At 45.1% G+C, this 19,085-nt stretch overlaps 1 protein-coding gene across 1 annotated transcript in view; it reads left to right on the top strand.

The window, feature by feature from the left end:
• The window catches only part of RYR2 (ryanodine receptor 2), a 472,766-nt gene that overhangs the window by 369,995 nt on the left and 83,686 nt on the right, over positions 1 to 19,085 (top strand). The window contains exons 66-74 of the mRNA XM_081124070.1: positions 1,233 to 1,314; positions 2,187 to 2,317; positions 3,774 to 4,094; positions 5,267 to 5,507; positions 5,858 to 5,945; positions 8,082 to 8,174; positions 12,344 to 12,514; positions 13,685 to 13,744; positions 16,164 to 16,298. Coding sequence (XP_080980196.1) covers positions 1,233 to 1,314; positions 2,187 to 2,317; positions 3,774 to 4,094; positions 5,267 to 5,507; positions 5,858 to 5,945; positions 8,082 to 8,174; positions 12,344 to 12,514; positions 13,685 to 13,744; positions 16,164 to 16,298 — 1,322 coding nt within the window. The remainder of the gene's footprint in view (positions 1 to 1,232; positions 1,315 to 2,186; positions 2,318 to 3,773; positions 4,095 to 5,266; positions 5,508 to 5,857; positions 5,946 to 8,081; positions 8,175 to 12,343; positions 12,515 to 13,684; positions 13,745 to 16,163; positions 16,299 to 19,085) is intronic.

Genomic DNA, 19,085 nt, shown 5'->3' on the forward strand with positions numbered 1-19,085 from the left:
GTTGCATGTGACTTACAGAATCCGTTCTCACAGGTGACCCCTGAGTCACACCGAGTCTCCTCCCCACAGCCCGAGTGCCACTCCAGAGTTACCGTCCGGTGTGGCCTTTTTCCACAGCGACTTCTAATGTTGTCTGACCACAGGACATGCAGCGTGAGAAGTTTTCCAGTCTATGCAGATGGTTTCCACAGGCTGCTGAAACCAAGTCTGTGTCCAGATGCCTGGTCCACTAGGGTGGCCACACAGCTTCTGTTAATGGGTTTCAGTTGTTTTCATTGGGGATTTGGCAGCTGTTTTTTGGCTGAAATGCTGTAGTTATTAATATCCACAGAATGCCCAAAGTTATAACATGTGACCCGCCCCAGTGTCCTGCTCTCGTGCCGATAGGAGCACGAGAGAAGTTGTGAGCCCTTGTCAAGCAGCCTTGACTGCAGATCCAGACACAGACTCAGCACGTAGGCCCCAGGGGAGTGCAGCTCTGCACGAAGCCCACCGCGTGCCTCGGTGACGACACACGCTGGCTGCGGAACGTGGGCCTGAGCCCGTGGGCGCCCCGCTTACAGTGCACTGTGGCTGTGGAGACCGTCTGGAGGACAGGGATGGCTCCTCCCTCAATGTGCGGTGCTTCCCCCAGGAAACGGAGGCAGAGTTGGAGTTAGAGAGTCAAGGCTCTTAGGTCTCCTTGTCTATAAACAGATCGTATGGGGTCATAGGTCATCTACCTGGTTTCGTTTGATTCTCTAGCTTTAAAAACTACCGGAGTGACTCACTTATAGGTAAATGTCAGGTGGTTTCAGAAATAACTAATACGCTGCGCCCTCTGGCATTCTCATGCTTGTCCTTTGAGACCTGAGACAAACGGTGCCGTGTTCTGTACCTTGGGAACAGAAATCAGACATGTACCTGTCCTCTCAGGTACTCTTGTGTTCCATTTTACCCTTGAAAAAATCTTTTATTCTTATAGCTAGGGAAAAATTGTGAAGAAATTGTTCCTGATAATGTTCTGAATGATCACAGCATGTCTCTAGACTGCCTTAAGCTCCTGAAGGAAAAGAATTTTGTTTGAGAAAAACGTCTTATATTTCATTTTACATGTTGTCTGTTCTTACATCACTGCTTTCAAACATTAAAATACTGGTGTGCCTTTACGATGGAGTTTTGTTTTCGGCCTGCACTTTCTTAGGACTGAGTCTGAATAACATGTTTTTTTCTCATGTGAATCTCCCCCCCAGTGGAAGATGTACAGGTGTCCTGTTACCGGATCCTGAGCAGCTTGTATGCTTTGGGAACCAGCAAGAGTATTTATGTGGAAAGGTAAGGTTTTCAGTTTCAACTCGTCTTAAAGCTGTTTCAAGTGTTAAAACTATGTCAGGTGTTATAACAAGAATATTCACTTTATAACTTTTTCCTTAGTTATAAATTAAATAGCCAGATTAATGTATTGAATTCTTTGGGAGTAGTTAGACAGTCTTTAAGATAAATTAGAATTGTTGGATAATCTTTAAGATAAATTTGAGTTGCTACAATAAAAGATGAATTGTGGGGGAAAAGGCAAAGTGATGGTAAAGACTCTAAAGTTTCAACTTGACTGCTTATGAGACTTATGAAGGAATCTGCTAGTGTGCTTTCTCATTGTATATCAAATGTACACATAGAAGCCTCACATACCTCCCTCCGTGGGAGCGAGACGTTGACCTAAGTGTTGTCGTTGGTGTAGCACTTGTATGTCTTTGTACTTCATAGGTGCCCCGATATTCCTTACACATGGCACATTTTCAGGAAATTATATTAGTTCCTAGTATTCAGACTTTATTTTTAATTTTTATTAACCCATTTAATCACATAGCAAGAATTCTTTTTTAGCAGGTCATTATGTTAAAAAAAGGGGAGAGAAGGAAAGAAAAGTAATGCCCAAGCTTGTGTGATACCCATGGGCTTTCTCTTGTTATTTTGGTCTGTGCTATTTTTAACTTCTTTTTAGCTAAAATATAATTTAGCTTTTTAAATTTTGAATGGCTTTGCTGTTGAAAGCATATGATGATTTCCAATACAGTATGAAAATTATATTTGAGGAATAATACTATTAGTAGCACTTTATTATCCCTCATAGGTTAGACTTGCCAATTTTAATGTAACTTTTTCAGATTTTTATTGGGAGAAATAAAACTTAACAACCGTTTCCCCAGGCAGCGCTCGGCGCTGGGCGAGTGTCTGGCGGCCTTCGCTGGGGCCTTTCCTGTGGCGTTTCTGGAGACTCATCTGAACAAACATAACAGCTACTCCATCTACAACACCAAGTCCTCGCGGGAGAGAGCAGGTGATGCGGCGCGGGGTGACCCTGAGGCGCGAGTTCCCTGCGGCGGCCGGGTCTGTCCAGGCCCTGGCCCAAGGCACCTGCTCTTACCTGCTGTTACAGAGAATTTTTCAGAATGTTGTGTACTATTCCTGTGGTGTTTCTGAAAGAAAATTAGTTTAATTTGCTTTAACTTAATGAGCCACAGACAAATTAACAGTCTTAAGGATAAGACGAAATAATCAGCAGATGAGAGAAACTAGGTCAGTCAGGTTTGGACTCGGTTCCCTCTCGTAGGTGAGGGCACGGCGTTCCTATTGGTCACATTTGTAGGTTTGTCCCATGCAGTTTTCTTTGTTCAGCAGGTATGGCTCCATTATTAGGACAGTTTAATTCCATGTGAGTTTTTCCCCCTAATAGTTTTGTCCAATTTTTATCATTTACGGAAGTTAAAAACATAAACCTGAAGCAGTTAATCACTGACTTTAATCTGCACCTGACCCCAGCGTGTGTCCCTGATTTCACGGCTGTGCCATTGCTGTCCACATGTACTTACCTGTCAGGTCACTGTCCGCTCGGGAAACCGGCTTATTTTCTGGGGGGATACGCCCATTTCTCTCACTGTCCCAGTCAAGAGGCTGGTAGAACCCTGCCGATGAAGGCGAGGACTGGCCTTTGAGAACCTGTTAGAATTATCTGCTAGGATTTGAACTGAGTTGGATAACAAATAGTTAATACAGCAGAAGGAGGTCATCCCTCTAGTCAGCCATTTAAAGAAACATGATGGAAGTTTCAAGACCTGGACACAGCACACGTGGCCTCCGGTCTTTTTTTTTTAATTTCCTTTAAGGCGAGCGCCTTGCTGCTCACAGAGCTGAGATGGTTTCCCTGTGTGACTTGTGCTCTCCGGGGGCTGCTGGCTGCACGGATGCAATAGTACATTCCATCAAATAAAGGATCTTAAAAATAAGAATATTCATTGTTATTTAATTTGCCTATTTTATAATTATAATTTCATATAACATAGGAAGTTAACAGAAATATATTAAATGTGACTTAGCAGTATTTTTCTACAAAATTTCTACAATATATTCAGAAATAGTAACACATGGTTGAGTTGAATTATTAATCATCTGTGTGTGCATCCTATTAAGGGACCTCAAACTGGCTCCTCTGCAGGGGGACGGGCGTGGGTGATGGAGCAGCAGGGCTCATGGGCAGAGACCTTGATACTCGTGTCTGCTCTGGATCTGAAGGGGGGTGGGGCAGGGAAGGAACGTGGGAAGGAGAGAGAAAGGTTGACGTTGCTGCTAGGAGAGAGGAGCAGGCCCCAGAGGAGTGTGGGCTCACTGGGTCTTGAAGCCCAAATGACATGGTTCCTTGTGACTGTTATGTCAGGGAGCACAGCCCGCCCGGTCCGGGATGTTCACCATGGTTGTTCATCAGTGAACACCATTCATTCTCCTGTGTGTTCCTCTAGCTCTCAGTTTGCCAGCTAATGTGGAAGATGTTTGTCCAAATATACCATCTTTGGAGAAACTCATGGAAGAGATCGTGGAGCTCGCCGAGTCTGGGATCCGCTACACACAGATGCCACACGTGATGGAGGTCATCCTGCCCATGCTTTGCAGCTACATGTCCCGGTGGTGGGAGCAGGGGCCTGAGAACAACCCGGACCGGGCCGACCTGTGCTGCACGGCTCTCAACTCCGAGCACATGAACACGCTGCTGGGGAACATTCTGAAAATCATATACAACAACTTGGGGATTGATGAGGGGGCCTGGATGAAGAGGCTGGCAGGTGAGGCTGGAGAGGAACGTACCACTTATTTTGTTTCCAAAAAGATTCGAAATACGAAAGAGCAGACTTTTTCTATCTCTGCCCTTATTAATGTTTTTTTCTGTGCTAAGAAGGATTTTTATTTGTCATGCTGTTCTTTAAAAAATAGATTCCATCAGCCATTAAGTAGCTTTAGGTGTACTTGCTACTTTTAAGTAAGTAAACATTTGCTTTTTGACGGCCTCTCCAAGATCAGTGAGTAAACACTGCAGAATAAGCTAATGATTCTGTAGAAAGAGGCAGAGATAAAACTGGACTTGGAGACGCCCACTGTCAGTGACCTGTCCCACCAGGAGGGGGGGATGAGCAGAGATCACGCAGCCGGTACCTTTCAGTTATGTGCGTTTGCTTTGTTCATGTGGAATAATGGGAAGCAATTTAAATGCCCAGCGCTAGGGTGTGGTCAGCCAGGTGGGCACATCGAGTAGCAGAATACAGGCCATCTTTAAACAGTGGGGCTCGGCAGTGTGTCACGACTTGGAAAATGCCCAAGATATTGTGGAAGATGAACGGCAGAGTATTTTAAAAATTGAATTCAGAAATGCATATAAATATATATTTGTGAAATTATTATTTATAAAAACTCCAAAGAAATACATGAATGTCTTACTAATTATGTAGAGTGATTATGGTTGATTTTAACTTTTCTTTTATACATTTCCACAATGGATGCGTGTTACCTTCAGGGGAAAAAATTCCTTTTAAAAATGTTCAAATCAGTTTAGAATGTTGCTAAAGACGACAGCTCTTCTTGAACGAACGAGCAGGGAGTGGCGTGTGCTCCAGCCCTTCCCTGCACGGGGCGGGCGCAGTGGGGGAGGGCCAGCACTCAGTCTCATAATTACCGAGCGGTGTGCATCTCTTCTAAGGAGAGGGCCTGGGGGCCTTTTCCGTTTGGGGAGAGTTTTCTTTTTTGTGTGAAAATTGATTTGCAAAGTGAATGAACATCCTTTTTCTCTGTCCTGAATTCGCTGTCAGTCCTTTTTTAAAATCATGGAAGCACATCACGTTCAACCCCTTGCCGGTTTGGACTGGGGGGGGGCGTCCTTGTTGGAGCCGGGACTGTAATTACACTCGGTCTGCAAGATGGTGACCCTGTGCGTAGCTCAACATTTACGTCTCTCTCCACACAGTGTTCTCCCAGCCCATTATAAATAAAGTGAAACCTCAGCTCTTGAAAACGCATTTCCTGCCGCTGATGGAGAAGCTGAAGACAAAGGCGGCGGCGGTGGTTTCAGAGGAGGACCACCTGAAAGCCGAGGCCCGCGGGGACATGTCCGAGGCCGAGCTGCTCATTCTGGACGAGTTCACCACGCTGGCCAGAGACCTCTACGCCTTCTACCCTCTGCTGATTAGATTCGTGGACTACAACAGGTAGTGTTCGAAAGCCATTGATTTCTCTGATCCCCTCGTGGCCTTGCTGTGCTAGCCTGTCCCCAGGGAGTGGCTTCATTCACCAGCTGCTCGGCGACGAGCGTGCTCTGGTCCTAGCATAACCGCATGCTTCTAGACAAGGCTTTTTTTGCTCGCAGAGCATCTTAAAATGGCAATCAGAACAGTTGCAATGTTTAAATTGTTCTAAATGTTACAACTTAGACCCAGGCCACCTGCGCTCTGTGGGAAGCTGCTGCCCTGTTACTTGGTTTCAGATGCAACTTTGGGAGGGTCATTTTTTGAACTTTGAGTCGTTACGGAGGAACCACTGTATTTATTTTGTGATCCAGGGCAAAGTGGCTCAAAGAGCCCAGCCCGGAAGCCGAGGACCTGTTCCGCATGGTGGCCGAGGTGTTCATCTACTGGTCCAAGTCCCACGTGAGTAGCAGACATGGCAGGGCTTGCTGTCTGCGTTATGTTAAGGACTTTCGGGAAGTTAGACGATTTTCCAACCCCTTAGTGCTTCTTAAACTTGTCTATTGGGCGTCACTTAACTGGTGAGGAGAGAGAACAGGTTCTCCTGGGGAGTTTGAGGCAATATCAACCTTCTTTTGAGTTTTGTAATTTATCCTCAGAAACTCAGGGATTTTTAATTATCCCCCATACGCATTTCATGTCTCCCCTGAGTCTTAGGGTGATGTGGACATAGGGATGCCAGCCCTGCTCTTTGCTGGCACTTGCTGTATCACCCCTGAGAGCACTCCGGCCTCAGTTTGAGAAACTTGGACACAGACTCACATTCCACAGGACACACATGTGTCACTGCCTTAAAGTTCTTGTCATCACACATTTTGTTTCTATAGGAATTTTGTTTTGCTCACGTTAGAAGAAAATAAAGCTCCTCCTGGGAGTCCTGTTGGCAGAACTTACAAAGTGCATCTTTAGTGAATTTTCACTGCTTTGTATGTTGCAAGTACAACTATGTTTTTAAATCTGAAAAAGATTTTAATCCCGAGAAGCACTTTATAGTACTCTATAACTCTCAATAACTAGCAGAATGTGGGTAAGTGAGCATTTATTATTGTCCCAAATTATTTCAAAAGCTGAGCAGTTTTGTATCAATTGTAATTTTGTGGTACTTTGTAAATGGGAGGCTCCGAGAAAGTAAAAATAAACACCTCAAACTCTGTTTCATCCACTGAGATGATTTCCCAGTTTATTTCATCAAATTGTTATATAAATCAGATTACTTTGAAAATGTACTATTTTCTTAAAAGTAAAAATTTTACACCTAATATTTAGTATATAAGTATTATTTGTTGCCTACCTTGAGGAGTCTATTAAACTTAATGCAAAAATGTATATCAAAACATACATTAAAAATACCATCACACAGAAATGATAAGTGAAATGGTGGCTTTTTAATGGTGAATTTGTATCTTCACATTAACATTTATTTCCTGTGATGTCACAAGAAATGATGCTCCTCTGAATAGAAGTCGGTGACTTCCTGTCCTCTGTAGCCCACGCTAAGGGGATGTGTTAGATCCTCTGGGCACTTCTAAAGGAAATTTGAAAATGCAGAGCCCAGGAAAACGCACGTAAGAAAACCAACAGCTGCCTGTTTTTCCTTGAAGAACTGAGAACCTTCAACTTTATCAATCTCTTAAAACACCAAAGAAACCCTAAGTTTGTCTGCAACACAGAGCTTTGCAGCAACAGTATTTGTCATGCTCAGTAGGTTTTTAGATGAATGTCTACTAATACCTTCAAGAGTAAGAACAAATCTGAATATGTGCTTTTGCACAAACCTCTTAATATGTGTCACGTCTACCCTTCCTGGACATTTGAAGACGAGGCTGGCTGAGCCCCGTGCTATCGATAGTGGGGTCAGGATGTGAAAGCTGGACGCAAGTCCGAACTTAGTCTTCTCACTGTTCTTCACCCAAACCTCGGTGACGTGTCACTCGCCAGCATATTTAAGGGCTCACTATGAAGTTTTCAATTTGAGTTTTGCTCATCTGATAAAGGAAGGCATACAGTTAGCTTGCTGACCGCTCCTTAAAACTCTGTGGTCGTTTCTGCTTTCGTTTTGTGTTTTATCTACTGCTGCTGCTCCAGTACCTCCCCCAGCCAGCGCTTCAGTGCCCCTGAATTAAAGTGAGTGAGGGGATGCTACGGAATTTGAAACAGCAGGTGAACTGTCTGCCCGGGCGGAAAGCTCCTCCCAGTTGCCCTCGGGAAGCCGTTTATCAGGAGACAAGACGCTGTCCCGCTGAGTCGGTTAGAGCGCCCATTCTGCCTGCGGTACATGGGTGTCTCCGTGATTTAAACTTTCTGAACTTAGTTTTCCGACCTTTGAAACATATGTTTTTATATCTAGTTCCCAGGATTGTTGCCCATAGCTGAGTGCTTTTACTGGATATTCAACAATTACTTGTCCCCTCTCTTAATGAGTCTTATGTAACAAATTAACATTTACCTTTGTAGAAACCTGAGTCCTGTGCAACCTCTGAGCACATGGGACTTCTTGCTTATGGGCTTTTAACTGAAATTTCCTTTGCAATTTCTCAGAACTTCAAGAGAGAAGAGCAGAACTTTGTCGTCCAGAATGAAATCAACAACATGTCTTTCCTCATCACCGACACCAAGTCAAAGATGTCAAAGGTATTTCTCTCTTGTTTCACGGCCCGAGAAAATGTCCGAACAAAACTTTCACTCGGTGATTTTGTTTTGTTTTGAAGGTTTATAACTGAACTTTCATAGATTCAGTAGTGTTGTTTACTGAACACACATACACACACGCACTGACACCCACACTGACACACTGACACACACATACACACTCAGACATACACACTCACACATACACACAGATACACTGACACATACAAACACACACACAGACACACTGACACATACAAACACACACACTGACACACACTGACACACACACACACACACACACACACCCTTGCAAAATCACCAGGCAGTATAATATACATATACCTAGTCAATATCATGTACAATCGTCCCTCCAAGACCCCCGTGGATGCCGGAAACCATGGACAGTACTAGATCTTGTATATATTATGCTTTTCTCCTATCCAAACATACCTATGATACAGCTTAACTAACTAATTAGGCACAGTAAGAGATTAACAACAATAATGATAGAATAGAACAGTTATAATAATATACTGTAATAAAAGTTATATGAGTGTGGTCTCCTTCCCTCTTAAAATATCTTTTGATTTCCTGGAATTTCTTATTTTCAGACCACGGTTAACCACTGGTAACTAAAAGCTCCGAAAGTGAAACCACTGAAGGGGGTGGAGGGAATGGGCACTGTGTCTGTCAAGAGTAAATGGCTGGCATTCTGTGTGCCATTGTGTGGCCTCTGAATCGGTAGCTGTGTTGTTAAGAAGCACATGGATGGATTTTTGCTCTGCACACAGGAGAGGGGAAGTTTTCTCTATCACACCTGTTGGGGAAGGAGGAGCTTCCTTTCAAAACTCATTAAAAGGTGTGCCTCTACCTTGGATCGATCACTGAATAAGAAAGTGAATGTATTACATGGGTAACTCAGAAAGCATGCTGTCCAAGGGCCTAAGACACGCAGGAGTGTGGCATCTGGCCAAGGGAACTGTCCCTCCCAATTCAGCAAGTTGTGGGTTGAGGGCTGTGTGGGAGGGGCACCTCTACCCACCCCAGGTGACCCATCATCTGGCTGGTGTCATTGGTGACCCCAGGACAGGAGACTAGCATCCCTCAGTACCTCTAGTCTTATCTGGAGTTTGAGATGCCATGTGTTTGACATGACTACACATGAACCAGAGATAAGCCAGCTTTGCACACCTCAGACACATGTCCTTCATGTGATGTGCTCTAGAAACACACACAGAAGGGGGGCTTCTGTCCTCTGGGAAGACAGTAAGCCGAGAAGTTGGGGGGCTCCTCCGGGAGTTTCCCTGTGGACAGCACATGGTCACAGGTATGTGCACTGGGAAGTGTGGTGAATTTCTCTTTTTCAGTTCAGGCCAGAGTTAAGAGTGACTTCCAGAGAGGGTGCAAGAGGCCAGTGTTTCCTCTGGAAGGATAAGTGACTCCAGGGGGTCGTCAAACTCGGGACAAAGCTGAGGCCTTGAGAGTGGAGGTCTGCGTGTCCCAAACGAGTCCCATGCCCTCCTTTCTCTGTCCTAGTCCAGTGACTCTCACAGCACAATTCACACTCTAGACTGAGAACTAGACGGAGGCATCCACAGGCATCGCCCAAGTAACGTTTCTCCTACTTCCAGGGAAAAAATGCAAAGTAATGGATAGGAGCCTCTCAGTCTTAATGTTTTTCTCCCCACATTTTCTCAAACTTTTTAGTTCAAGACAAGATAGAAAGTAAATAATATTGATGAAAAATTTGGAAATTAGTGATAATGCTTCACTTCCTTATTTTTATTTTTTTGGGTTTTGCCTGCATATGTGCTTGAAATTTTATATTACATTAGTGCAATATAAACTTTTCCCCAGAAATGACGTTTCTAGTTCAAACTGTGGGGTCAAGCACACTAATCTGTTGCGTTGTTGTACTAAGGGAGTCATGGTGTCCTGCGTGCCAGCATTTGGACGGACCTGAGAGTCACTGTTGGCCACACAGCAGTTTAATCAGAGGTCCTCTGCTGACCTCAGATGGGGATGGCATGAAGCAGCCACAGCGGGGTGTAGTTGGGATCAGTAACTCCTGTCCCCAAGGCTGTACTGTCGGTCTCGTGCCAGCAGGAGGGTGGCACTAGGTCTCCTGAAGCTGAAATGCACAGAGAGATGTTCCCATGCAGTGCTGAGAACAGAGCTGCAGAGCCCAAGACCTCAGCCATGTGCCAGAGGTGTCGCAGGGCAGACAGATCCCCCGGACTCCCGAGTTAGATTGATTTAAGAGAGGTCACTGATGCTTCTGTCCTTGAGTATGCCTGCAGTTGACCAGATGTTGCGCAGTCACGTCTGATTCCCACTCAGGGAATAGATTGAACGTGCAGTGTTATGCAGATGTAATAGTTCCAGCAGTTCTCGCATTATTGAACCGCTCCTGTGGGTGAGGCACAGTACTGGGTTCTGTGTATACAAACAGGAAGAAATCAGGCACCAGACACACAAACAAACCCTCCCAGGATGTGCACGAGCAGGTGTGACTGCTGTGGTCTCAGGTCTCCGTCCCAGGAGGCGGACACTGACACCCGCGGTGCTCAGAGGCTCCTGACTTCTCTCTCCAGTCACAGATTCCCGTGACAGCAAGGTTATTGTTTCAGCATAAGGAGGAATTAATTTATCTCTTGTTCTCAAAAGTGAGCGTTTATAGTTGCCTTTAGTGTCCACTTAAATTCTATCCTTATAAGGTCACTTTATTATTTATAAATATCAAACCAGGTATAAACTCCTTCTGCTTATACAACCACAGACCCCCCCAAAAAACTCTACAAGTTAAAATCAAAGAAAACTCCAACCCCAATGAAATACTTTAATGTATTGAATAATATTGTTTTGCTGAAAACTAAATTACCAGTATTGGACAGAAACACGTTTGCATAATTTGTATCCATTTGTTTAATATTTGGGATGGTGGTTCCTCATTTGGGTAATTATTTTTATCACTGTGATTATGCTTCCTTTTGGCAAAGAGCTCACTTAAAACCACTGATTCATTATTTTATGGGTTAATCAGTTTAATAATGTAAATGATTACTGTGCTTTTTCTACTAAATTTACTGAAATAATCTCTTAGAAGTTGGTACAGATAAAAGTGGCGCCCATGTATAAGGTCATCGCTTTGGCGAGTGAATATGATTCTCGCCGCTATGGTTCAGCTATTAGAGGTCTGATACAGTGTATCGATATGCACTGTACATGTAATGATATGTTGTAATATACAATTATCATAATATAACCCATAGGCTGCCATTACTGTAAGATGATTCCATTGTTTCCCAACTTAAGGGAAAAGCTTTCCAATCCTCTTGTGATATCTTTTGCCTTCTTTTGGGGAAAGCAAATTATTTGCATATTAAATACTCTTCTGTATTTTTCTCAGTAGCCACAAACTATTACAATATGTCATTTCTATGAAAATATGAAAGTATCTTCAATGTTTGATTTATTGCTACAAAGAAATTTGACATGCACAGAGAAGTGGATGTGGGACAGTTGTTTTAATTGTGACATTAGAACACACCCTCTTAGTGGAAAGACCAATACCTACTATAGTGAAGTTAGACTTTGGCATTTGCGGTGACCCTAAGGCTCAAGCATAATCTTCAACAAAAGCGAGAGAGGCACTGCTGTCCTCAGGTGTAAACAGGTCACCAGAGATAATCTCAGATATTTACGTATCGCCGATCAGTCCATCACCTCCATTTCTGCCGGAATGGGGTTAACGCCAGGGCCACAAGTCTGCAGACCGCACGGGAGGGAATGCACTTCGTAATACTTTTACAGATTCCCTGTGTGTGTGCAAAGCAGGCATTTGTGAAAACGAGTACACCATTTATTCTTAAGTTTATTTCTTCTTAAGTATTGAAAATTACAAAACATACAGTAGCTAAACTTACCATGGAGTTTCCATACAGCCATAGCTCCCCTAGAATTACAGTGTGCACACCAGTGAGTTGTCATGATTTGGGAATCTGAGCATAGGACTTAAAATTAGAAGAAAAGAGAAAAAGTGTTTCCAGGGGAATTTTCTAACATAGTGAGCAGCTGAGAATGTGGAAGGTGAAACCACAGTCCAGTTGGAAAGGTCAGGTCCTGGGAGAACAGCGGTGGCAGACCCCAAACCTGTGCTGGTCCCGCAGGCGGCCGTTTCTGACCAGGAAAGGAAGAAGATGCGGCGTAAGGGAGACCGCTACTCCGTGCAGACCTCCCTCATCGTGGCCGCGCTGAGGCGGCTGCTGCCCATCGGGCTGAACATCTGCGCCCCCGGGGACCAGGAGCTCATCGCCCTGGCCAAGAACCGGCTGAGCATGGTAAGGCCCTCACAGCAGGGGGGCGAGCACCCGCTGCTCGGCTGCCAGCCCCGCAGCCCTGTCTCGGGGCTCCCTCGGTGCCCGTCTGCATGCGGGCTTCAGGGAGGGGTCCCTGCACAGGCCTGGGGCTCAGACACGACGACTGCCTATTCCTCCTGGAGGCTGTTTTAATTTCTAAATTACGTTAGTCACCTCAGGGCACATTCAGGAACCACATGGAAAAGATACAAAGAAGTCACTGGTAGTGAAAAAAATTAATTTCATATGGACGCCTATGTAAAATGTTTGGTGAGCAGTACATTCAGATATTTTTTTAAATATATCTTTATTGATTTCAGAGAGAGGAAAGGAGAGGGAGAGAGAGAGAGAAACATCAATGATGAGTCATTGATCGGCTGCCTCCTGCATGCCCCCAACTGGGGATCGAGCCTGAAACCCAGGCATGTGTCCTGACCAGGAATCGAACCCTGATCACCTGGATCCTAGGTTGATGCTCAACCACTGAGCCACGCCGGCCAGGCACATTCAGATTTTTGACGGGCGGGTTCTCGGTGTTGGGAGCAGACGTGTGAGATGCGGTGCTGACTTTGGAATCAGCAAGCATCAAGATTTAGGTGCTCAGGATTTCTTTATGGCCTGTTTTTCATCTTCATGGCTATGCTTATGAGGATACAATTTTTCTCAAATATACACGGGGTTACTGCTTTGTATTTGTGTAAATCGGAGGCACTTCCCTCCCGTCCTGAATGCTCTGAAGCTCCCGCGGTCTGGAGTTGAGCTGCTTTCTGATCCGTGGTCTTCGGTGGGCTCCTCGCCTCTGCATGGTGGGCATGTCGTAGGTGCTGCATTGCTCTCTGCACGTTTCGGGGAGAGACTCATTTCTGTCTGAACCCCAGGGAATGTGCGTCTCCCTACTTGCTGTGAACTGGAGACTGAGTTCCATCGAGTTTTAATGCACTTACTGTGTGTGGAGTTCAAGTGGCTTGTTTCAAATCACAGCAGTAGTGAGAAATTATCTGACATAGCACCCCCCCAATTTGTGGCATGCTTTCAGATCCTATAAAGGTGCTGCTCATTCACACACTGTTGTGAAAGAGTGTGCGTGATTTCTACTGACTTATAACGGGTGCTATTTCATAAGACTTCTATGTGACATTTATCTTTTGACAGAAAGACACAGAGGATGAAGTCCGAGATATGATCCGCAGTAATATCCATTTGCAAGGCAAGGTAAGCCGAATGCTTTCTAAAGCGCGTTTGGTGTCTATGCATTGGTTCTCTCTTTAGACTAGAACTCCAAATAATGTTACTTTAGCAGATAAGGTACTGAAAATACATTGTTTTAATCAGTCCTTTTGTAGTAAGGACCCTCAATGTAACAAATGTGTGTTTAAAGTAGATCATCAGAGATTGTCAAACCTTGAAAAAAATATGTCACCAGTTGAAATAAAGGTTGGAAATTTCCTTCATCTGCCTGAGTTTGAGGACGTGGAGGCAGGGGTCTGTCAGAATTTGGGAGTTTACATCTAGGGCTCAGAAATCAGATACTGTGCTGTATTAGTCATTGGTACATAGAAGATAAGAATTGTTGAGAGAGGGACTATTGAATTACCTAGAAAAGCAAGGGTACATTTAGAAGAAGCCACAAATGGAAACCACGCAACACCACTTTTTAACGGTGGAAAACAAAAACTGCTGGAGGTGGTTTTTGTACTTGAGCAAGCGTGGGTTGCCACTTGGGAATTTTTTGAATCTAGTGGATAAATTATTCATTTGTTTACAGAACCTGATATGTGATGTAAGAAGTCCAACAATGTATCATTTTGACTCAGCCTGTGCTCCTAGTCTGGTGTCCCTCCTGCCGGGCGTTTTAATTATGAAAGTATCCAAATGCCAGACAGTAGTGACTACAGCGGAATGTGTCTTTCTGGGTATTAAGATGTTTCTTTCCAAAGATCCAAATCACATCTTTTTCTTTGAACACTGTGGGCTCTGACACGATGAAGGTGAGACAAGCCTTTGCCGTATTCACAGCACATCAGTTACCGAGAGCGAAGCTCAGGTGCACTTGGCTGGGACTGAGTCGTGTACTTAGTAAGAGCCTGCCCAGCAGGGGGGTTAATTCCAGGGGAGCACCATCTCCTTTCAGAGCGCAGAAGATCTGGAACATTTTATAAATGTTCGTAAAGCCTCCAGTGGAACCTCCAGCGAAGAGTTTATGCTGCACATGTGGGGTGTTTGAAGAGGTCGTGTCCCCGGAAAGGTCCTCAGGGTCCCGGGGACTCGAGGCCCCGCTTTGAGGACCGTGGTCCAGGACAAGCACTGCTGAGTAGAGACAGGACATGCCTGTGCCTCTTGAGAAGGGGCTCATGCCGCCTTCAGGACGCGGCCCAGTGGAAGGTGGTGTTTGGGTGAGCAGAGGGGGTTCTCCCACGCGGTCCAGAGGCCGCTGTGCGGATTCTTCCAAGTCTGGGTTGGGGGTCAGGAAGAAAGGCCAGCAGGAAAGGAAACAGGGCTGCAATCAATTCCACCTCCCGTGAGTGAGACCTGCCTGTGGAGAGGTGACGCACCAGGGCCTTTCTGACATTTCATTCTGTGCGGCCTTGCCGGGGGCTGGCACACGCGGGAGACACCAGCCTGGCTGGCAGCGAAGCCCAGGTTCCTGGCTCCTTCCTGAGCACCTCCTCTCAGCACTGTAGCAGCAGTGCCTCTGCGGACAGGAGAATAATTGTACGTTAGAGAATGAGAATTGTACTTATTTGTGCCAGATGCAAGTAAGTCTGCACAAGGAAACCTAGGAGAGCCACACGCAGGTGAGAGTGTGTGGAGGAAAAGAGCCTCGCTTTCCCGAAGGACTGAGCCGTTTGCAGCCCGCCAGGCGGAAGCCCTAGCGCTGTGGGTGCCTCCAGAGGTCTGGCGTTTCCAGCGAGGCCCTGCCGGGCGAGGCCTGGTCTGCTCGCTGGGGGAGCAGAGGCTCGCTCTGCCTGTGTAAGTGGCAGAGTTAGTCGGTTATTTCTTGGAAGCAACCTGCTCTGTCCCCTGCAAAGATGCTTATGTTGTCTGTTCTGATTTATAATAATCTTGGTTAAGAACACCCAGAATTCAGTTATATCTTTAACTCGGAATCGGACAGTATTAGGAGGAGGAAGGCATGGACTCCTTCGCCATAAGGATGTGGCTGCACAGCCCTCCACTGATTCATATCCGTTGATATTTCTGTGTCAGTGAGACTGAGCTGAATCCTAGAGCCCTGTGTTTATAGACAGTGTGATCCTAGGTCGTCTGTGAACACCTCTCAGGCTCGGCCAGGAGAGGAGAGAGATGTGAAAGGACGTTGCCTTTCTCCGTTTCCTCACTGCCCTCGGCTCTTCCTTCAGTCCCAGTTGAAACCTCACCTGTGTAGGGAAACCTCCCAACCACCAGTGGGCTAGGTTAAGCCTCAGGGTGCCTTGTATTTCTGCTCAGTCGCCCTCATGGCAACTGCAGACACATGTGCAGGTTTGTCTCCACCCTGGGGGTCGGGGCCCGCCGTGTCTCCAGCTCTGCGTGCGGGAGATGCTCTGCTCGGCGTAACTACAGAGGCCTGCGCTGCGGCTCCCTCTTCATGTGGTCACTTTGCACGTTCTGAACTTTCTCCCTTGTCCTGCAGCTGGAGGATCCTGCTATTCGGTGGCAAATGGCTCTTTACAAAGACCTACCAAACAGACCTGAGGACAGCGCTGACCCTGAGAAGACCGTGCAGAGGGTCCTGGACATAGCCAATGTGCTCTTCCATCTTGAGCAGGTTCAGTTTTGTGTTGATTCTGTCACATTTGCCCAACACGTGCAAAAATATTTCACCAAGAGATGTATTAAACTGTTAACCATGGGCCAAAAATTATGTGTTCAGCACGTTCATTATAAAAAATACACGACTCAGGAGCCCTTAGTATCTAATATATACAATTTCTAAGCATATCATTTTTGTAGCGATATATAGACAATGTATTTGGGGAGATCAAGGCCTTTGTCGTCTTATTTTATTTAAAATAGTTCCAAAATTATACAGATAATTAAGATTATATACTTAATTTTAAGTCATCCTACCAAAACTTTGAGGAGTTACACCTGATTTCAAATGTTATATGCATCTCTCATTTTTTATTACTGCTTATGATGACATGGAGATACTATCTTTCACTGGTTTGATGTTTGAATGTTTTGTCACTTGCTTAAGACTTTTATTAGAGAGATTTTTTAGTTAATTTTCTCTAAGATCAACAATATATTACATTTAGAACAAGGCATTGATATTAAAACCACCTGAGAAGAGTGCTTTATATAATTTTTCAGTTCTAGACTAATTTAAACTAGAAAGCTCACTGTCTGAGTTTCCCATTCCTTGTCTTGGCTCAAGAATCCCCAAACCAGTCGTGTCTGAAACGTTATCAGTTGGTGGTTTGTATTTTTATAGAAGGGATCCTGTGGCTTAGTGAGATATTTGTGACCTAGAGACAGTCTCTATCCCTCACTAGGTCCCCTCAGCAGAATAACACAGTGTCATCTGTCATTAGCCTGCCCGGCAGCGCCCCCCTGACGTGGCAGGTAAAATAGTAAAATGCCCTGTCATCCAGGATTCTGTCACTTAAATGCTTTGCAGGACATATTAGCATCACATTAGTAAACCTTTTGCTTGGGTTCCTGTTTTACATTATCTGATGATCTCCTGTCCCCGTCCCAGCCGTTAAATAACACCGTGCCCTACGCTTCATCACTGCGCCCTCTCGCACCACGTGGCTAACACCAGGTTTCTGCATCACGCAGCACCGTGATATGAGCAATGTAATGGACTAGAGTAAAATGTAAGGGAGGAAATTTAACATTTCCCTACTTCCACAATATTTTCATGAAACATTAAATACAAATTATCACCCACCAACAGATGACAAGAGTTGAGGTGATGAAATTTGAAGTGATGTATCAAGTCAGAGTGGTATTTCTGGAATTATGCACCTATTTAAGAAAATGTTAACTAAATGGCTGCTGGAGGACCATTTCTGGCATCGTCATCTGCCATAGGTTTATTCTGTTTTGTTTTTTGTTAATCTTCACCTGAGGACATTTTTTCCGTTGATTTTTTTTTTTTTTTTAAGAGAGTGTGAAAGGGAGGGAGGAAGGAGGGAGAGAGAAACATTGAAGTTAGATACATCGATTGGTTGCCTCACACACACACCCAGGCCGGGTCCAGGAACAAACCTGCAACCCAGATATATGCCCTCGACCAGGAATCAAACCCGAGACCCTGCAGTCCCCACGCCAGTGCTCTAACCACTGAGCACCGCACCCAGGGCTCTAGCATAAGTTTTAATTCTTCCTGGTTTTCATGCATATAGCTGAATTTACTTGAATGCATTTTAGATACGTTAAATGAAGCGTATTGAAATCTGATTGTTGTATTATATTAGGATATTATATTTTCAGAAATATATCCAATCATAGTGAATGATGTCATTTGTGAAGCAGTAACATTCATTTCACTGAGTGGCCATTCATTCCCTGAACATTTCTTGAGGACACATTTCTTATTCTAGGGCCCCACCCTCTTCTAGGGCTCCAACCATTCTAGGCACCACCCCATTCTAGGGTACCAGCCATTCTAGACACTGCCTATTCTAGGCACCAACCGTTCTAGACATCACGTATTCTAGGGCGCAGACCGTTCAGGCTCCTCCTCGTGGCTGCACCGCACTCAGAAGGCAGCAGGACTGAACACTCAAGTCGCCCAAGCTCTGGTGGAGGGTGTGACACACGCGTGGATAGATGTTGACGAGACAGCTGTGCTGGGACACAAAATGTGCTGAAGAGGAAATAAAGGTCCTAAGCTTATTCTAGTAGGTGATCCCTGCGCAAATGTTACGTGAGAAGTAGGCATCATCTAGGAAAAGACAGGGAGTCGGATTTTAGTTAAGACCGAGTGTCCCTCCCATCTTAAGGATAGGCGTAAAAAGAAAGCATCACTGATCACAGAAGGAAAGCGTAGAGATGCCCATGTGGAGCATTCATGCCGTTCCTCCCTCTGTTTTAATGTTAACTGGGAACTGAGTTTGCAAAGAATACTTTCAGTTGCTAAACTCAGTGCAGACACGGCGGGTGCACAGGAAGCACTTGACTTAACTTATCTCAGGCTTCAGCGACCTGAGTGTTCACTGTCTGTTGTGCACCTGGTAGCTTTTCTCCTGAGAGTGAGCTCCCTCCTCGCACTTCCCAATGCTCACACTCCAGCCAAGCTCTTCAGCACATCCAGGCCTTCAGCGGCTGCCTGTGGATCACAGGTCTTACCCATCCCTAATTGATTTGTAGGAAAACTCACTATTTAAAGTCTTTTCTGTGTAATAACTTGCTCTGCCAAATGGCAGCTTCATGATGGCAGAGACCTTTCCTGCCACTTTACCACTGTCATGTTCTCATAAAATGCGCCATGTAAAGTCTTAGATCTCAAAATGGAATTTTAAGTGGAAATGTGTGGGGTCTGGCTGGGCAACACTACCCTTGATTCTGTCTCCTGCAGTGTTCACCTCAGCAATGTTTCGTT

Source organism: Miniopterus schreibersii (genome assembly GCF_964146895.1).
Source record: "Miniopterus schreibersii genome assembly, chromosome: 21".
Taxonomy (NCBI): Eukaryota; Metazoa; Chordata; class Mammalia; order Chiroptera; family Miniopteridae; genus Miniopterus; species Miniopterus schreibersii.